The sequence below is a fragment of the Mytilus californianus genome, unplaced genomic scaffold (genome assembly GCF_021869535.1).
Source record: "Mytilus californianus isolate M0D057914Y unplaced genomic scaffold, xbMytCali1.0.p SCAF_10, whole genome shotgun sequence".
Lineage (NCBI taxonomy): Eukaryota > Metazoa > Mollusca > Bivalvia > Mytilida > Mytilidae > Mytilus > Mytilus californianus.
The window spans coordinates 8906473-8928191 of NW_026262582.1; the positions used below are offsets into that span (position 1 = coordinate 8906473).

At 33.2% G+C, this 21719-nt stretch overlaps 1 protein-coding gene across 1 annotated transcript in view; it reads right to left on the reverse strand.

Moving 5' to 3' along the window:
* Window positions 1–21719, reverse strand: part of LOC127717563 (A disintegrin and metalloproteinase with thrombospondin motifs 14-like) — a 48727-nt gene that overhangs the window by 20163 nt on the left and 6845 nt on the right. The window contains exons 2-10 of the mRNA XM_052223248.1: window positions 18041–18249; window positions 17287–17364; window positions 13200–13344; window positions 11628–11748; window positions 6625–6718; window positions 5821–5898; window positions 3743–3894; window positions 1169–1206; window positions 73–178 (exon numbers count right to left, since the gene is read on the reverse strand). Coding sequence (XP_052079208.1) covers window positions 73–178; window positions 1169–1206; window positions 3743–3894; window positions 5821–5898; window positions 6625–6718; window positions 11628–11748; window positions 13200–13344; window positions 17287–17364; window positions 18041–18249 — 1021 coding nt within the window. The remainder of the gene's footprint in view (window positions 1–72; window positions 179–1168; window positions 1207–3742; window positions 3895–5820; window positions 5899–6624; window positions 6719–11627; window positions 11749–13199; window positions 13345–17286; window positions 17365–18040; window positions 18250–21719) is intronic.

Genomic DNA, 21719 nt, shown 5'->3' on the forward strand with positions numbered 1-21719 from the left:
GCTCCCCCTCCCCCTCCCCAGAATTAGGATTGGTTTATTATGATAATTTACTTGTGGATATTAATAGTTTACCTGTGTCCAAGCTCGTGTGACGCCACAGTTAGTATAACAAAGTTGAATTTGTCTTCTACAATTGATTGACTGTTTGCTGTGCATAGGGCACCAGTGGTGGCAAAACCTAAAGTTGCAATTTTTGAAAATAATTTACATCATAGAACACATATATACACAGCGTTATGTTCGTCCACGTGTAGTTTACACTTTAAAATATAGAAGATGTAAATATACATTGTTACTCAAACGATTTGACTTAGGTTAAGATGGACATCTAGTAAAGAATTGTTTAATGTTGAGTAAGAAATTAGTTCTTAAACATTATGACTCAAATATTTTCTTTATTTTTCTTCTCTGTATTAAATTTTATGACACAGACTTATTTTGAGCTATCCTCAACATGCTCACATTTTTCTGCACATATCATGACGAGGCTGTTCGAGATCTACTTGGAAGTCAAGCAGCCGATAGTGCACTAAAAATAGGCAGGATTTCAATATCAGCAGATCTACTTGGAAGTCAAGCAGTCGATAGTGCACTAAAAGGTGGCAGGATTCAATATCAGCAAATTCAGTATTGTGCAATTCTATCATTTTATCAAAAAGTATTTTTGTTATATACATTGTGAGAAAATAAGAATGACAAATTACTAGCTTCTAAAATTATAATACCCGTATGTCATGTTATTTTTGCGTCGGGTTCTGTAGAAGGGACTTTACCGCATTGTTTGTTTCACGGACTATGTTTTCTTAAGATAGACGATGAAATATTACTTTGGTTACTTTTGCGTAGTAAAAAATGTCTTCCGAGAACATAGCGAAATTTAGGCACTCACGAAAATTTACCGATATACGGCTGGAAATAAAAAAATCTTGCAGCATTGTCATTGTACGAAAGTCAAGGTCATCTGTCATGAACGGGCCATCCTTGATAGAATTTGGGTAGAATATATTAACAATGTCATTTGATGAAGCACTTGAATTATAAAATAAATAAACTTTTTAAATTGTCGTGAATGCAAAATGGACATACTAATCTACAACCAAGAGTTCACTCGTCTAAAGTCTCGTATTGATAAGATAGTTACAGGATTGTTTGATTTGTTTCTACTTACCAGCTATAGATGCTGATCCATCCTTAATCATCTCATACCTATAATAATTAGACAAAATAGAATAATATAGTAATTAAATTCAGAATGGAAATGGGAAATGTGTCAAAGAAACAAAAGCCCGACCAAAGAGCATAAAACATCCCAAGACCACCAATGGGTCTTCAACACAGCGAGAAAATCCCGCACCCAGATGCGGGCTTCAGCTGGCACATTAAAAAATGTGTACTAGTTCAGTGAAAATGGACGTCACACTAAACTCCAAAACATATAAATGAACTAAAATTAAAAAAACTTACAAGACTAATAAAGGTCAGAGGCTCCTGACTTGGGACAGACGCAAAAATGCGGCGGGGTTAAACATGTTTTGTGAGATCTCAACCCTCCACCTATACCAATGTACAATAAACAAACACACAGCAATACGCACAGTAAATCTCTGTTTAAAAGAAGTCCGAGTCCGATGTCAGAATAGGTTACAGAAGAAACTAAGCACAATTATACACATACTAATACACAAACACGCGCACACTTGTTAATTGAGCTAATCATTATCCAATCAGATCAAAGATACGAGATGGTTGACAGAAGTGGGCAGTAATTGACAAATTAACAAACGCGGAAATGTGAAACCATGAAAACGCGAAAACACGAAAACATGATGGCGAAAGGGAAAAATTGCGTAAACTCGAAGTCGAAAACGCAAAAACTTAAAGTGAAACCATTTCGCGTTTTCGCGTTTTCGCGTTTTCGACTTCACGTTTTCGCCCAATAAGATATGAGATGCGAAAAGGCGAAAACTTGAAAAAGCAAAATGGCCTTATCCGGTCACCATATATGTCTGTTATATGACAAACACTTTTCTCAACGTATACCCAAAACAAACTGGGTTTTTTTTTCAATAGCATACAGGAACAAGAAAATTGTTTTCAAAAATCGTAGCTGTTGTTAACTTTTAACATTTCTCATTTATTCACTTCCATTCTGAAAGATTTTTTAAAAGAAATTTAGAATCAAACAATGTATTCAAACAAGAGTGCACACGCTGAAATGTCTCGCCTGTTTTACTGACCATTGATTTTATGTTGAAAGTCTTAAAGATAAAGATTTTATTATTATAAGTATCTCATAAACTTAACATTTTTAAAGATCCGTGACAATGAGGTCAAGGTCAGATAATAACTGTCACAAAGACATGTACACCTTACAATTATGCCATACACCAAATATAGTTGACCCATTGCTTATGGTGATTGAAATACAGACCAAAACACGAAAACTTAATGTTAACCAATGAACCATGAATATGAGGTCAAGATCAGATGATACTGGCTAGACAGACATGTTCAAATTACAATCATTCCATACACCAATTATAGTTGACCTATTGCTATTAGTATTTGAAAAACAGACTAAAGCACAAAAACTTAAAATTGACCAAGGAACGATGAAAATGAGGTCAAGGTCAGATGACACCGGTTAAACAGACATGTACACCTTACAATCATTCCATACACCAAATATAGTTAACCTATTGCTTACAGTGCTTGAAAAAAAAACAGACCAAAACTCAAAAAAATAACAATGACAAATGAAGCATGAAAATGAGGTCAAGGTCAGATGAAACCTGCCAGTTTGACATATTCCACTCACATCATTCCGTACGCCACATATAGTTGACCTGCTGCTTGTAGTATCTGAGAAATGGAGCTTATCACGTAACTTGATCACTGAACCATGAATTGAGGTCAAGGTCAGGCTAACCCTGTATGATGGACATGTAGACGCAGGGAACCCATATACCAAATATAGTTATCCTATTACTCATAATAAGTGAGAAATTCACATAACAAAAAAACTGTAATTCTTTTTCAAGCAGACGCTGAACCATGAAAATGAGGTCAAGGACTATGGGCATATAACAGACGGAAACTTCGTAACATAAGGTATCTGCATACAAGGTATGAAGCATCCAGGTCTTCTATACCTTCTAAATTATAAAGCTTTATTCAAATAGTTTACGCTGTCGCCGCCGCCGGATAGTAATATCTATGTCTCGCATACCGCGACGAAAGTCGTAGGTGAGACAAAAACAAGACCATGCCCCAGAACAAGTATAAATTGTCGGTGCCTAACATTGAATATGCAGGTTGCTCTCACCACTGTAATAAACTACGCATCCATATCAAGGAGTTCCGAACAGAACTTCATTGGTCATATACTAAGCATGCTTTACCTGACAGTGCTGCAAAATATTAGACATACCCAGTAAATAACATAGCATGATCATGCCTTGGTATACTATTCTGTGACAGCTGACTGTATTACAAATAAAAGACTTACCCATTAAATAACATAGCATGATCATGCCTTGGTATACTATTCTGTGACAGATGACTGTGTTACAAATAAAAGACTTACCCAGTAAACAATATAGCATGATCATGCCTTGGTATACTATTCTGTGACAGCTGACTGTGTTACAAATAAAAGACTTACCCAGTAAATAACATAGCATGATCATGCCTTGGTTTACTATTCTGTGACAGCTGACTGTATTACAAATAAAAGACTTACCCAGTAAATAACATAGCATGATCATGCCCTGGTATACTACTTTGTGACTTGACCCAGGAACTAAAACTATTCAACATAGCAGATGCAGGTACTTGGTTAGGAGTGACACTCGTTATTTTAATTGTCTCTGTCCATGGTGCGTCAGATGCTGTCTTAGAAAACAAAGGAATATGAAATAAAATAAATAAATGATAATTAAAAAGTAAGCAAGGTGAACAATGTCATTCCATTAAATAGTGGTAAAAAAATCCGTTCTCTTGTGCTCTTCTTGGTGTGGTCAGTAAGTGATGAATAGCAGATTTACCAAAAAATGTTTTATCTGAGATTTACAACGATTCAACATCTCCCATATTAGGCTGATTCAATATATTGTGACTCAATTTTAACAACGGTAGTGTATCAAAGTAATGATTTAAGGGGGAAGGAGCTGAAAGGAAGCAATAATTGGTGTCATTTCCTATAAAATGTCTTCTAGTTTGTTTTTATTTTGAAATGTATTAATCGCAATTGTATGCGTAACTATAATTGTAATGAATAGACCAAATCCTAGAAAAAATGTTCTATCATGTTGCATAAATAAATTAACATAGCATAATTATCAATATTACAAGTCATGTGCATTTGATGTTTTGAGAAAACACCAATAAGACAGCGACCAAAAAAGTATTAAACAGAACGTGGTAATTATTGTACTACAAATTATTGGTTGTTACAATGTGAGATAACGTAGTTGGAAAATACATACTAGTAAGAAAGGACAAAAAAAGCATGGGTATTGAAGACATGTTACATTTACTCATGCGTTTGAAGTCCGTATATGCTGGTCCTGGACTTTATATTAAATACTTTTTTGTGTCGTTGGGTGACTGTACCGTTGACGTACAAATTGTATGTCAAAAAACTTCTTTATTTATAAACATTACTTTGATAAAATGTATATGAAGGTGTAAATTTAGTAAATAGATATACGTCATCAAGGACCTCTCATTTGGGGGAGAGCTTTCTGGATAACAATTAAGTCCTGTGCTCCACTGATTGGTAGATACTTTTTGTAATAAATAATTTTGATAGGATGGATTAAAACTATGGCCCTATGTTTTTATTGTTGCAAAATATGGGGCTACATTTGTACTTTAATGAATGATATATGAAAGCTTCTGATTTCTTAAGGTAAACCAGGTATACATTTAATTCTAGAAATAGATTTGCACTGAAGTCAATCGGAGATCTTTTATTACTAGTACTGAATTTACCCCTGAAAACGTACACAAACGCATGTTTGACATTTTACGAAATTGAGTCGTCTCCCTTCTACCAAACTTGTGTTATATTTGTAAAGATCTGCAATTAACATATGTATAAAAATGTCATCTAATCTTACATATTTGTTTTGGAGTGATTTCAGTCTTTATTTGGAGAAGGTTCACGAAGGGCTTATATTGTCCCTAAGATTTTAATGTTTTTTAATCAGGCCAAAATACTGCAAATTTCACATTAAAATAGTTGTGATATTACTATTAACACAAAATAACTTATTTTTGGCACATCACATTATAAATTACCAAGTTATGACCCCTTAATTATGCATTATTTGTGTTGTAACGTCAGTTTTGGTTCAATATTTCCTTGATTTATAACAGTTTTTCCACAATTTAATTGATCCAGAAAATGTTTGTGTCTATGGATTCAATATTAACCTTGGCACCTTTTGGTGTCATAATATTTTGGATCGTAGGTTGAGACAAAATTTTTCTTAAAGCTTTTAGTTCCAAAAAATGCACAAAATTGTATTTTGACAATATCTCCAAAATGTGCTGACTTTGGAGCCTATGGTGTACTATTATGAAGAGATTGTTTTACCTAGCATGTAGGCTTTTGAAATAGATCCATTTATGAACCAACTTGTGGCCTGTATAATATTTTATGATTCAAGGCCATATTTTGCCATTAGTGAACACTCTCCTTTGATGCTTTATAATTAAATAACAATTAATATTTAGGGATGTGAACAAATAATATTTATTTGATATGCTAGATGATCGATTAGTTAAAATAGTTCTACATGATAATATATTTACCTTTGCTATTATTATTCCGGAAAACAGAATATTAATGGTAAAACTGGACGTTTGTAGATTCTTATACATGGCATCCATCTGAAATAATTTACAAGACGATTGGCAATTTAGTCTTAGATGCATGATTTTATCTATTAGTTGTCAATGGCTTTGAACTAGCTTCAGTAACTGCGAGTACTCTTAGATCTGTACTTAGTGTCTTTTTGTTGTGGGGATGTATAAGTAACCTGCCATGTCCACTCTGTGTTTTTGTTACTTGCTTTTTGTGCTTTGTATCGATCTGATGACTTAAGCTCTTTTCAACTCATTTTTATTGTTTGTTCATATGTTGTACTGTTACACCACTATCCCATGTTAGGGGAGGGTTGGGCGCCCGCTAATATGTCTAATACCGCCACATTCTTTATGTGCCTGTCCCAAGTCAAGAGCCTCTAATTCAGTGGTTGTTGTTTGTTGCTGTATATCATATTTGTTTTTCGTTCATTATTGTGTACATATATCAGGCCGTTAGTTTTCTGGTTTAAATTGTTTCACATCTGTCATTTCGGGGCCTTTTATAGCTGACTATGCGGTGTGGGTTTTACTCATTGTTGAAGGCCGGACGGTGACCTATAGTTGTTAAATTCTGCGTCATTTTGGTTTCTTGTGGAGAGTTGTCTCATTGACAGTCATACCATATCTAAATAATACAAGGTAGATACAAAATTTGGAAATATTCAAATATTAAAAAAGTAGTCACATGACTTATTACAGAACGTCATTAATTGAAAGATATTACGATGAAGAAAATTAAAGTATACTTGCCCCGTTAATAACAAATGCATAGTATTGTCTGATAGAAGCAACAGCATTCTGGTCTCTCTCGTTGACAGTTGAACCAGTACTTTTGCCATACCATCTAATTAAAGGAGTATAAAAATAAGAAAATGTGGTATGATTGCCAATGAGACAACTCTCCATAAGAGACCAAATGACACAGAAATTAACAAATTAGGTCACCGTACGGCCTTCAACAATGAGTAAAAATAATGAACAAAAAACAAATATGATAAACAGCAACAAACGACAACCACTGAATTACAGGCTCCTGACTTGGGACAGGCACTTACAGAATGTGGTGGGGTTAAACTAGTTTGAAGGCTAATAAAAGAAGTGCACATATCAGAAAATATCAACATTTGCTTTAAAAAAATGCTTGCGCTAGGATGAAAAGGGATGATTCAAATATTCGATTGTTCAACATAATAATATATTAATGTTTTTCATTAAAAAAAGAATGCACTCGTCGGAAGCAAAACAATTAAGGATGCTTCAAATGTCTTTCAAAGTTGAGCCAGTTCTTTTGCCATACCATCTAATAAAAAGGTTTACACATTAGAAAATATGAGCATTTTCTTTTAAAAAAAACATGTTTGTACGAGGACGGAAAAAAAGATGCTTCAAATATTCGATAGTCCAATCTTTAAATATTTAAACGTTTCTCTTTAAAAAAATACGAACTGGTTGTATATGAGATTTGGCAATACTCAGAAATGATGAAAAAGAAAAAAAACATCGACTCTTCTATTGCCATTACGATATAGTTGTTCGTCGGGTCGGTCATATAATTAATGAGAGGGGTCTTGGTTGTCAAGTGGTCTAAGTAGTTCATCTTCAGTTTTTACTAGCATTTGAGGCAACGCTGAGGTTGCGAGTTCGAAACCCGCTCGTGGCAAGTGTATTCGACTCCAATTTTAATTGACAATGATTGCCAGTTTTCCTGTCGAAGATCGGAAATTCTCTCCGAGTATTCCGGTTTCCTCCACCATGCAATATATATTGGCCGCCACAATAGCGCAAATAGTGCTGAATGTGGCGTTAAACACCAGCAGTCAATCAATCATGAACCATATATTTGTGTTTTTCAAAGTCGCTGGAACGTTTGCATATTTTATTCACATATGTATATTTGAATGACCAAAAGCATATCTAAATAACAAACATAAAACACATACAAAGTGCAAATTCAAAGTCTGATTGACATGCAGAAGGAAACCAATCAAAACATGTTGGTGTCAAATCATATTATTCACGTTTTGTGAAAGTGGGGTTTCGGATTTAAACACATTTTCGTTTATCAAAGTTTGTAAAGAGTTGCTTTCGGCAATTAACACTATCTGTCAAATTATCAACATTTTTTGTTGCGCAATATTTGATCATAAAGACAGATATAAATCTTTAACAATAAATGTAAATGAAAGGATTATTGTAAGGCGTAACATACATGTAACTTTTGAATGATTTAGATCGATAAAGACTCGGAGTGATAGTAAAATTCGTAAAATATGCTGGAAAATAGAAAACTCAACAGAAGAAGCTATTCAAAGAACAACTGTTACTGGTTATACAATTATAAATCTTGAAATGACTGGAAGGTCATCATAGATGAAAAAAAAAAAAAAAATCTTGTATCAGTTGTTATCTATTTAATTACAAGCAAATCAATTACATTACTCAGGTATTGGGGAATTACTTTTTTGTTACCGAACTGTGTAAATGGGATAGGAATGTGGCTTTAAGTAAGGAGTTCTATTTGTAACTGCTTAAAAAAAACTGAAAATAATGTATGGTTTAAATATACGAATGTTCTGATTACAAAAAATATTAAATAGAAAGGCATTGTAAAATTTAAAATGTATATTGCATATTCTATGGACACGAATTACTTTCAAATATCGGCTAGTTGATAAACAGTTTTTTTCACTTCCCATGAGTGCCATATTCTGACAACAAAGATATTAAGGTGTTTGGTATTCTATTTTTTCGGCCAATAACATGTCTTTCTATAATGGAAAAGTATATTTAACAGAGTAACTCCCAAAGACCTAAGCTTCTGTCCTTCGGTTTGAATAAGGAAACGACTATTTAACATTAAGGTGGGCGAGGGATGAGGGATGTGCCTATTATCTTTAAAAAAAAATCAGATACCCACCCACCCCCCTCAAAGTAAATTATCGTTTGCTTGGCACTTTGCAAATAATGATGCGAAGTCAACTTTTCGATTTAAACCCGGAAAATAGAAAAACAAATTCGAATCTAATAACTTAAGTCAAAGGTATCGCATAAAACACATACTCAATCGTTGGAACCAATATAAAGTAAACTATTACTTTTATTATTTAATAACTTTCTCATAAAAAATGTATGTATTCTTTTTTCTAGATAATGGGTTTCCGTATTCATAAAAGAAAATATAATTCGTGAAAAAGTCACGTAATACTGAATAAGAATAATAGTCAAAGCCATTTGATAAATAATGACAAATCACATTTTATAAGATTAGTAATGGTCTTTAATTTTCTTTTAAAGACCAGTGACGATGACAATTTTTACGTATAATTTTACTTTTATGCGAAAGGTTTGGCTGGAAGAATAAAACGCCGAGTTCAAAAAGTTGGGGTTAAAATCTATGCACACTGTTTGCTGGGTGAGATATTTGTACACGAAACACTTTTATCTGTATTTGCATCCCTCTTTCTGATTTCTCTAAAAGTTAATCTGTGATTTATTCATATATTTCAACATTATTAGCTTTTATATAAGTGAGTATGCATATGCATTTCACTACAAACCAGTAAAAGTCTGAAATGGCCTATATCTGTACTCGACTGTACTGATTTTTACTCGACCAGTCTGAATTGGTCTGAATTTTACTCGACATTACTCGACCCCAGTCTTAACCATACTCGACCGTACTGATTTGTACTTGACCCTTATTTTTGCCATTGAAAATAGTCTGAACTATTACTCGACCAGTCTGAAACAGTCTTAACCCATTCTCAACCTGTACTCGACCAATTTTTTCAGTCTAAACCATACTCGACCAAAGGTCTGAACAATACTCGACCAGTCTGAACCATACTTGACCAAAAAACCTATACTTTTTTTAATTTTAGCTTTAAAAATTAATTTCTTTTTTTCTGACATGACAACAGCCACAATAAAATAAAGATAATATATAAAAACATATTTTTACATCCTTACATGATTCTCAGATTTATCAAATAGAGATAGTTAAATTAAATTATCTTATACAATAATTTAATTATATTAATTAATTTTAAAGTTTTATAGTTTTGTTAAAAAAAAAGACTTTCTTTTAACTAAAAACCACACCTTTACTGAGGGTAATAAAACCTTATTAACATGATTAAGGTGCTTCTTGTTTGGCTTTTTTTTTTTTTTTTAAACTTAATTTTCCTAAATTCCTAAAGAAAAACTATATAGGTTTCATGGTTACATACAATAGTTATATAATTATCTTTTTAATGAGGTAACAACAGCCAAAAAATCACTGAAATTGTTTAACCTTATATTAGAAATATACCTATTCTTAATATAATTTGGGATATATTATATATAATATATATCAAAAAGGGATAAAAGATTAAAGAAATAGATAAAAAAAATTCTTCTGATTAGTGGTAAAGTATAAAGTAATACCTCCTGCTTGGGGCAAACTCATTAAAAAGATCACACCTGGTCAGAGAGTATTAATTTCTAATTAACATTCATTAAAAATTGCAACATCCTGTAAAACTTAAATCGCAAGGCCTTTTGAATTCACTAGATAAGTAATACACGAGTTTAAGAATAAAAGGGCTTTCTTTTTACCTGTAAAACACACATGTACTGAGGTAATTAAACCTTATTAAAGTGCTTCTTTATGCCATGTCTTTAATTTTGACAAAAGTTATTTAAATTTAATTGAAATAAATTTTTTCTGCAACTTTGGAACACATTTCCTTTTTGAAATGGTTATCAAGGATTGCTATGGAAGTTCTATTATCATGATTATATTAAATTCTTGGTTTTACAAAACAAAGGTGTAATTTTAAAAATTTATGAAGTTGCTTTATATACTATTTTAAATATATTTTAATAAAAAAAATGTTCACTGCATTATTAACTAAACTCAACTGACACCATAAATCTATACAAAGCTTAAGTAAATGGTGAAAATTGTCCAGTAACCATAAAATATATCTGAAACATTCAAAAAAATTTTAATAACATTGAAAATATTAGTCACAATTCAGTTTTGAGATTATTTGATTAGCTTGTTTTATTTTTATTTTAAAGGTGATATATATTTATATGTAAGTGTTGATAAATATGGTGTTGAATTTATATTATGTTTATTGTGAAATTTTGGTTTCAATGCCATATTGAATACATTTTAAATTTCATTAATTGTTGTTCAAATTTCTAGCCAGGGGAAATAGCTGTTAAAAACAGTTCCTAAATTGATGAAATACAATAGATAGATACAAAAATTAGGTCTAGATTGGTTAAGACTTAGTCGAGTATGGTTCAGACTAGGTCGAGTATGGTTCAGACTAGGTCGAGTATGGTTCAGACTAGGTCGAGCATGGTTCAGACTAGGTCGAGCATGGTTCAGACTAGGTCGAGCATGGTTCAGATGAAAAGTAATGGTCGAGTAAAGGTCGAGTACAAGTTCAGACTGTTAAGTATGGTTCAGACTACAGTCGAGTATTATCAAGTAAATTTCAGACCAATTCAGACTGGTCGAGTAAAAATCAGTACAGTCGAGTACAAATATAGGCCATTTCAGACTTTTACTGGTTTGTAGTGTTTATAAATAAACAATTTGAAATATACACACACATAATTATCTTTCATCTGGGGAATGACATAACAATTATTTTCATAATCATTTTTTAGATTTAATAAAAATAATGTATTGCACGGTTAATTAACAATCTTAGATTGACACTGATAAATATTCATAATGACAAACATTATACCTTTGATAAATTGCATAGTCAACCACAATAAGTAATTCTATACTGTATGTCCCCGATGCTCTCTTATGTCTCCTTGTGCCGGATAATTCGTGCCTTTCAATTGAAGATTTTAATTTCTTGTCTGAAATGTGAATTCATTTTCTTGTATTTTGAATGTTTGATATAAATATGAATATATATTAAAATAAGGCGCTCTAATGACCACAGATACAGCTGAACTTGACCTATACATTGTCGTTCATTCAGAGATTTTGTTAAGTGGTACTTTATTTATTATCCGTAAATAAGAAAAGCAATCATATTTTTAAGATAATGAAGGTATATTACTTTAATTTTAAGCGGTAAATGCTTAAAACAATAATTTATCATTTGACCTGTATTCCTTAGTCCATGTCAATGTGTTTAAATTAATATTTTGTCTAGCGGTAATTTAATTATTATCCGGAATCCAAATATGTGACGGACGGACGGACGGACGGACGGACATGTACATCAATATATACCCTTTCATTGAAGCGGGGGATATGATAAAACGTTTGTCTGAAATATAATGATTTTTTTTAATCAAAATTTATCAGTTATTATGATTTAGTCATGACAACAAACAGGGCTAAATTACACTTAAAGTCAAGGAACTACTGTACAGTAAATGGACTGCGTCACAGATTTTGATAAAATTTTGAATACAACTTAGGCTCGTTGATTTATAATTAAAAACCGAAAAAAGTAATTCATTTATCTCTTTTATTTTCTGACATTTTGTTTCAAGAACATTGGAAATGGCATATTTGAGATATGTTCGAACATTAAAAAAAAGTTTCCCATGTGACTTTCGTCAATTAGCATATGAATTTTGTTTTCAAAATGTTGCTGACTACTACCTCTGAAGCCTTTGTTTTTAGCTCGCCTTGATCTGACTTTTGACCTCTAGACAGCATGAACTTAGAGCAATTGCAAATATCACATTTCCAATGTTCTGGAAAAGATTATCTGCTTTTATCCTAATTTTGCAACATCCAAGACAAATTTTGTCATTGACAGTTTTGGAAGATCTGAATGGGCTTCGCACGCTGACGTTTCATTCTTTCAATGAACTAATCTGATTTATTTTTATCTAGGTCTTTTAAAACGGCGAGACTCGAACATCGAAAATCAAAATTTAGATAACTGATGGGGTGCGTAAGAAAATCCGCGCCGTATTACGTTATCCCCCCTTTTTGTAATCTTTCCGACTATATTTCGATTGGTTTAACACCTAAATTTTAACAGCAACTGGGAACACTGTCCGTCATATTTGTATAGGCTATAGCTGATTAAAATACATAGAAATTAAAAATTTAATATCTATCTTCAAGAAAACTTTTCAATTATCTTCATTTAGAAACGACAGGACCACGTGTGTCTTTTTTCTATATGCCTCTTTTGTCATTTAATTCTTTGGAATATTTTACAAACAATTCTTTAAGGTTGGACGCTTTGTAATATGGTCATTTCTCACAAGTATTTTCAAAAGATTATAGACTTGTAAAATAGTATAAAAAGATTATAAATTGTAAAATAGAATAAAATTACCTAGATATAAAGTTTCATCGTTGACGCCTATTGATTCCGCCTTTTTTATTTGAAATTTTCGAAAACCATTTCTATGAGAGGTAGTTTTATCTGTATCGTTTGATTGTAAAATAAATTCACTGCCACCGGACTGGAAAATCCCATACTGAAATTAAAAAAAAATGGATGAATTGGTTATGACATTTTATAAACTAATACACTTTTAATAAATTTAATGTCCTTCTATAAACTAGTTTTATGGTTTATGAATACAGATAAGCAAGGTTGAGTTAATTTGAAAGAATATCTGTTAAATTATGTTCATTAAATAAAAATTCCACCCTCAAATTATGTAGCCTGCTTGTATAAAATTATTTCTATGTCGAAAAATCCCACTTTTGTCCCTAGAGTTGTTATAGTTTAAAATACGATACCGTAGTTATAAAGGTTTAAAATTTTATTTGTTGGAAAAGAAAACAATTTAAATATAGAATACAAATTGTTGAAAAAAAATCAAATCTAATATAGAATATGATGTATTGATTTATCTATTCTCGTCCTTAATATGCTTGAAATATTTGTTACTGGACGCTAACCAAACAACGAATCAATTTTTTGCATGTTTATTGTTTATTAATGAAATATAATAAATAAGAAGATGTGGTATGAGTGCCAATGAGACAACTATCCATCCAAGTCACAATGTGTAAAAAGTAAACAGTTACAGGTCAAAGTACGGCCTTCAACACGGAGCCTTGGCTCACACCGAACAGCAAGTTATAAAGGGCCCCAAAAAGACGTGTGTAAAACAATTCAAACAGGAAAACCAACGGTCTAATCTATCTAAAAAACGAGAAACGAGAAACACTTATGAACCACACCAACAAACGACAACCACTGAAATGCACATTTATACCCTGAGGGATTGAAGGCATATTATAATTAACAATACAATACAAATAAATACACAATGCAAAAATTATAAAATATTAAACATCATAATATATAGAGGTAGTAAAAAAAAAGTAATTATATGTATGCAGGTGTTGTGTCCACTCTCCTCAGTGCAAATAACTTTTTAATGAAAGGAACAGTAAGCTGCAAAATATCATATGAAGATAGAAGTAATTGCAATCTCTCTTTTTGAGATAATTTTAAAAATCCCGGACAAATATTATTTAAGTCTTTTTCAAGCTGTTTTCGTAAAGATTTATTTATTTTACATGTTAAGAAAGGTTTGTTTTATCATTAATATTACAATGTTTACAAAACTTATCGACGTGAGAAATTCGACTTTAATAATAATATTTACGTAAATAAGGAAATTATATTACGGTCATGATTATTTTTACTGCACAAACTTTCCAGACGAGCGGAGACAACGTGACAGTATCTCTTGAAACAAGAAACGTGAAATATGATGAAATATTTCAATAACTGAACACTGCATTGTCAAATTAATCCACCTTTTCATGCTAAATAGTTGACATACACTTCATTCAATGAAAGGCGGCTACTTTTATGGCTTTTAATCTTATTGTAACATGAGACCCGAGCAAATATTAAATCATCATTTTTATGATTTACTTTAAACCACGGGTTTAGATTTATTTCAGATATGAAAGGGTCTATAATTGAGAGAAGAAACAACTTTAATTGAGATTTAGCTATTTTGGTAGATTTGTATGAACCCCAGGACTGTAAATAGGATTTGTAGAAAGACGGAGAATTGTGTCTGAAGCCTCATAAGACCCACGATGATTTGAGGGCAGGGTCTTCATTTGGGATCCGGGAGAAGACGCCTCGTCAGATTCCGGTGTTTTAAAATATTTATATTTTGTTTAATTATACATTTGCACGCTTTCCTCTGGTCATTTACAAATATTTGGTATTCTATGCTTTGTTTATTTTGTCACAAATGATATCACTTGATTTATAAGTTAACTATTTTAGTAGATTTTTATGAACCTCAGGACTGTAAATAGGATTTGTAGAAAGACGGAGAATTGTGTCTGAAGCCTCATTAGACCCACGATGATTTGAGGACAGGGTCTTCATTTTGGGATCCGGGAGAAGACGCCTCGTCAGATTCCGGTTTTTTACAATATTTATATTTTGTTTAATTATACATTTGCACGCTTTCCTCTGGTCATTTACAAATATTTGGTATTCTATGCTTTGTTTATTTTGTCACAAATGAAATCACTTGATTTATAAGTTAACTATTTTAGTAGATTTTTATGAACCTCAGGACTGTAAATAGGATTTGTAGAAAGACGGAGAATTGTGTCTGAAGCCTCATTAGACCCACGATGATTTGAGGGCAGGGTCTTCATTTTGGGATCCGGGAGAAGACGCCTCGCCTCGTCAGATTCCGGTGTTTTACAATATTTATATTTTGTTTAATTATACATTTGCACGCTTTCCTCTGGTCATTTATAAATATTTAGTATTCTATGTTTTGTTTATTTTGCCACAAATGATATCACTTGATTTATAAGTTAACTATAAAGACGAAGAATTGATTTTATGAACAGACAAAAGACTAACTTCATTACAAGCCTAGTGATACGAGACGCATGTAAGAAATCATCCTTTCTGCTATGGGTTGTTTTAATTTGGGACATGAAGAGTGAAAAAATAGAATGCTGTTGTTTACTAGAAAGCCATGCCACCTCCGCGACATGTGTCAAGACCATATTATCAAATCTTAATAGTCCCCGAGTCTAAACTTCAGACACTATGTTAGTTGCTTAGTTTGAATAGTCTTGTTAGTCTTAAGAAAGTTGTGCTGCTACTCGAATATGAAACTCGTATTCTGGTATCATTTGCTTTTCACCATACCTCCCCATTACATATAGAACCAGTGTTAAAGTAATGAATGTACTGCTTTACAGGGGTAGTAATTCCGGGGTCAAATTTATATCATGACCTTAAAAATAACACAAATCATCAAATATATATAATACAACTTCAACCATAAAAATAGTATACAAACCTAACCTGCTATTATTATATTTCCCTACTCTCTGAATGGATTCTATAAATCATTTTATAGTTGAATATTAACGGTCCAACAGGCAAACTTTCGACCTTTTTTCAATAGACGTAAATGATATAATAAAGAACCGTCAAATAATATGGTATAAAAGTTAAATTCCTGTATGACAATCTTTTGTCATGTTTGTAGCAGTTATGAAATAAAGAGTGGCACTAGAAGACATCTGGTTTCACAATTATTGACAACTAAATTAAATCATTTAGAAATTGGATGAAGTCAATATACAAAAAGTATACAAAACAGACATTGTGACAAATCATTTCAGTGATCAAAGGTTTAGCCATTTTGTGCCTTTACCACCAAATGTTCCTTGGCCGTAACAATTGTAATGGTTAAAACTACCCATCTAACTTTAAATGGGAGAACAAAAACATATCATTGAAAATTTTGAAAATATTTTCTAATCATATACTAGTAAGTTATTACAGTTAAATAGGAAGTATCATTTAGAAACATTTTGGCCAAATGAAGATTTTTGTAACTTCCAATTTTACTTCAGACGAATTCAATATAGTGGAAAATTAATTTGTTATGTAAAAAGAAATAAAAAAAATTAAAAAAAATTAAATCAGACAAATGTGTATACATTTGTTAATGTGTCGTACACAATTGTAATCGAATTCACCATTTTGCAAACGTGCAATGTATACGATTGTTACAATCTGATGAAAATCAGAACTTTCACTTTGCTCCGTGATGTAGTTTTGTCTCTCTTGTTAGCTAGCGACAAAGGGACGATGATCTTTGAGTCTTACTTAATTATACTGAGTAAAACAAGTTTTAAAATTAAACTAAACGAATCTTCTAAAAATAACAATAAATACATTATAGTAACAAAGAAAATAAATCATAAGGTTAAATTTTCACTGGACAAAAAATCGATTTTAAAATTTATTTCCTCAATTTTCTCAAATTTTAATTCAAAAGTTTTTTTTAAATTAGGATATATCTTTCTAAACTTTTTGTAACAGTATACATGTACCATGCTTGTAGTTCATGTATGTGTAATAATTAGATTGAAATAGAGGTCTTGATGGGAAAGCTTACCATTGTTTCTGTACTGTCTTTATTGAAGTGAACAAGAAAGGAGCCTCCATTTTCTATTTCTTGATAAAAAACCTGTTCCTAAGATAGATAAAGGATATGGTTCAATAAGCTATTTCATATATCATATAAGTTAGCATGCAAATAATGAAGTTTTAACCATATTTTATCCATATATCTCCACATCTTAACCGCGTGTGAGTTTTTTTTAGTTGCGAGGAAATGGATTCTCGTTACTATTTTTTTGGGGGCGAGAGGGGGCTGTTGTATTTTTGTATTTTTTTTTTTATTTACTTTGTGGTGTTGATTCGATATTGCCTTTCTTTTATAACAGTCCATTTTTCATTTCCGAAATTTAGATGTTGTTTCCACTTTAACTTAAGTTTCTTTACACAAACCATACTTGCATGACATTGTACATACACAATGTTTGTACTGACAGGCCCAGTTTCATACGAATTAAAATGTATTGTCACATTGTAAGAGGTCGCACAATATATCGTGATTATGCCAATTGCTTTATTAGAATAAGAAAATGTGGTATGATTGCCAGTGAAACAACTTTCCACCAGAGACCAAATGACGTAGAAGTTCGCATTATTGGTCACCGTCCAGCCTTTAATAATGAGCAAAATCCATACCGTATAGTAAGCTATAAAAGTCTCGGTAGACAGGGAATACAGTGTGTCTTAACTTATTATAATATTGAGTGAAGATTTTTTTTTATTTAGGCAGTTTAAAAATTGTTCATGCATACCTCTGTTTCCTCGAAAATTTCATTACGCATTAGTCGATCTCTAAGACTTAAAGTCGGTACGTCTGTAGTTAGTCTGTCATTTCTTCGAAGCGAAAGGTGGACCTCTTTACCAGATGGTGCTAATCTTAAATTGAATCGATCAGGATGAAATGTCCCGGATGCTGAACGTTTGTTTCTTTCACTGGCTCTTACTCGTACCAGTATCTCATCTGAAAATGTAACAATAAAATAAATTAAATAACTGTATTTTGTATGTCTAAACTCTTGAAATATTTATACATATGTAAACATATAAAGTGAAACCTGTCTTAAGAGACCACTAAAGGGTGGGCATAAAAGTGGTCTCATAAGACAGGTGGTCTTTTAATACAGTTTCAATCTATATGAAATACACTACAAGGGGGGACTTAGTAGTCCTATAACTCAAGGTTTTGTTTATTCTAGCTGGTCTCTTACGCAGGTTTGATTACATATTGTTTTTTGTTCTTTGCAGGGACCACCTCACCTCACCTATCGTCTCCAGCCGGTCTGTGTTTAAGGCCCGGATACATTTTTGTGAGGATGGTAGTAACGATTGATTGATTGATTGTTGGTTGCTTTACGCCGCATTAGCACAACAAGGCTATATCGCGGCGAGAGCTAATTCGAATATTTTTTTTACAATTTAAAGCATATTCTTAAAATCAGACAAAAGGCCCTTCAATAAACTAAAATTCTAGATTAAAGCAAATTGATTATTTACAAATAAAAATGAACATTAAGATAACGTGATAAAATTTAAAATCGTTTTAAATATAATAACATTTTTATATTTTAGAATATATTCCAACTTCTAAGAATGAAACAATATTTATAAATGGAACATTATTAAATAAATCATACATATTATTGACATTGAAATGCTTCTTACGAATATCAGCATTGAAGTCGCCCATAAGTATAAATGGTGAGGGTAATTGATCAGTGAGGTTTTTGAGTTCAGCTTTATCGATAATTGAATTGGGTGGAATATATATAGAACATAATGTAATTGTTTTATCTAATGATAAACGAATTGCAACTGCCTGCAGATCCGTGGTGAGTTGGACTGTGCTATGAATGACGTTGTCCTTCACAAAAATGGATGATCCGCCTGCAGCACGTTCATCTACCTTAGAAAATGTGCTATACATGTTGTATCCTTTTAAAGATACATTGTCACTTTCTTTTAAATGAGTTTCTTGAAGACAAAATGCAGTAGGTAAAAAAGACTGAACTAGAAGCGTTTACTCGAGAAGATTTATTTTAAGACCTCGGCAATTCCATTGGATGATATTAGTCATGTTTTGTTAATAGACGGGCGAATGCTATCGAGTTTTCCAGCATTCTTATTTCGCTCACCCTGAGATTGTAATCTTTCGGGTGGCGGAACACTTTCGATTTCCATTTCTGATTCGTCGTTAAGTGTTGAAAATCTGTTGTGTGAGGAGAGTCGTCGATCTCCAGGACCATGTGCAGCTGGTTTTACTCCGCCTCGACCCCTACCCCGCGACCTCGAATCAGAAGACTTCTGAGAGGATGTATTTGTTGGCTTCTTTGGGACATCCTTCTGTTCTGGAGAACGAAGAGGAGACGGGGCTTTAGAAGACTTTGTACTAGATGCAGAAGATAAACTAGTTTTATTAGATGCAGATGAAGGAGGACTATTGGAGATGGAAGAATCATCAATGTCACTGGGAAGATCCCAGACAGATTCACCGCCCCAACTGTCTGATTTAACTGTATCTTTTTTATTTGATTTCTTTTTTTCATTTTTTTTAGATGATGACATTGAGCTCTGTAAGGAAGATTGAGTTGACTGAGTACTGGTTTTAGAAGGTGTTGGTTTTCTTGGAATTAATATTTTATCGTTAGGTTCTGTTTCAACAGGCAGCATTGTAAATGTCTCAGCATCAATTGGCCAGGTCATGCGAGTTTGTGTATGCTCGTGACTGAATGAGCGGACAACTTTGCTGGCGTACGATGGTCTGTTCGAAACAAGATCATTCGAAACAGAAGCTATCTGTTTAGCTTCTGGGTAACTGATGTTTCTTTCTGTTTTAATTTTGATAATATTTTTTTCTTTAAGGTAAACAGGGCAGTCCCTAGATGATGAAAAATGGGATTCACCACAGTTTACGCATTTAGAAGATTCAGAGCTACAGGTTGTTCCCTCGTGTCCTTCGTCAGAACACTTGAAGCATCTCTGCGTACCACGACATTGTTTGCTTCCATGACCAAACTTTTGACAAGTGAAGCATCGAATTGGGTTAGGGATAAACCTGTCAACTCTGATTCCGAAGCAACCTAAAGTAATAGATGGAGGAGGAGTTGGAGTTCTAAATGTCAAAAGATATGTATTTAATTTGATTATATTTCCATTCTTTTTTATTTGAAATCTAACAACATCAGTTGAAAGTTCCTCACAGATTTCTTCCACGGTAAGGTCACCAAGGTATTGACTTCTGTCTCGAATGATCCCCTTACAGCTGTTCAAACTGTTGTGAGGAGAGGCAGAAACAGGAAAGTTTGTAATTGTTGTCAGTGTAAGCAAATTTGTTGATTGACTTTTGTTGGAACATTCAACCAACAAATTGCCTGATCTCATTTTTGAAACTTTTTTTACAGTACCAGCAACGCTTTGAATTTGTTTGTGAATCACAAAGGGAGATATTTTGGAAATTGGTTTTTCATCTGTTCCTTTTATTACAATAAATCTGGGCCAACTGTCATCTTCCTGACAGGGCACTGAATCATCACATTTTCTTTTTTTATGTATTAAAGCTGATTTAGAGGGTTGGTTTTGTTGTGCCATAGGAAATGAGAAAGATTCACCATTCTTGTCATCCACCCACCTCGGAGTGCCTACAAGGGCGATGCTGTGTTTCCGTGGCGAGCCGGGGTCAAGTGCTAATGCTGAAAACGAGCTCCAAGTATAACATGTATAACGTAGCTGGTCCCCAAAATTAGCACCCAAGATCCACTGCGGAAAGCACCAGATGTTCCAAGAATGGTATACTCAAGCAGAGCGTATCCATCAAGCGAAATAGAAAGCGTACCACTTGATTGACCCATGAGCCATCGCCTTCTTCAGTTATCCGAAATATAAATAGCTTTATTTTAAACACATGTGTATATCATGAAAATTGTTACAAGAAAGCTTATTGTTGAGGATTAACTGAAGGGCTCGACATGACCAGCCGATTGATCGAACCGGGTCCATCCGACCTCCCGTTTAGATGATATTGGAGCCAAAGCAGCTTATTGAACTATAGTCTTGTCCGTCCGGGTATTTTCTGACCGTAAGGAGTCTGGCTACAGCCCTCATCCGCAAGGATCTCGTCAACCACCGACACGGGTAGCAACCCACGGCCAACGGGTTGGAGAGCCTATTTTATTCAAAACATCGGGCAACTCGTACGATGTTCGGATCACTTTAGTCTGGTCTCTACCCTTCGACCTGTCCAGCATGGGTAACCCTACTAGGAGACGAAGCTCCAACTGGCATAGCTCTTGGGGTCACTGAGACACGCAAGCCCCCCGACCACGGCAAGGATAGCGATCCACCGGGGGGGGGGGGGGGGGGGGTAGTAACGACAATGAACAAATGGAAAGTATACGTCAAACTAAGACATATTAAAATATCCATTTATACTTCATT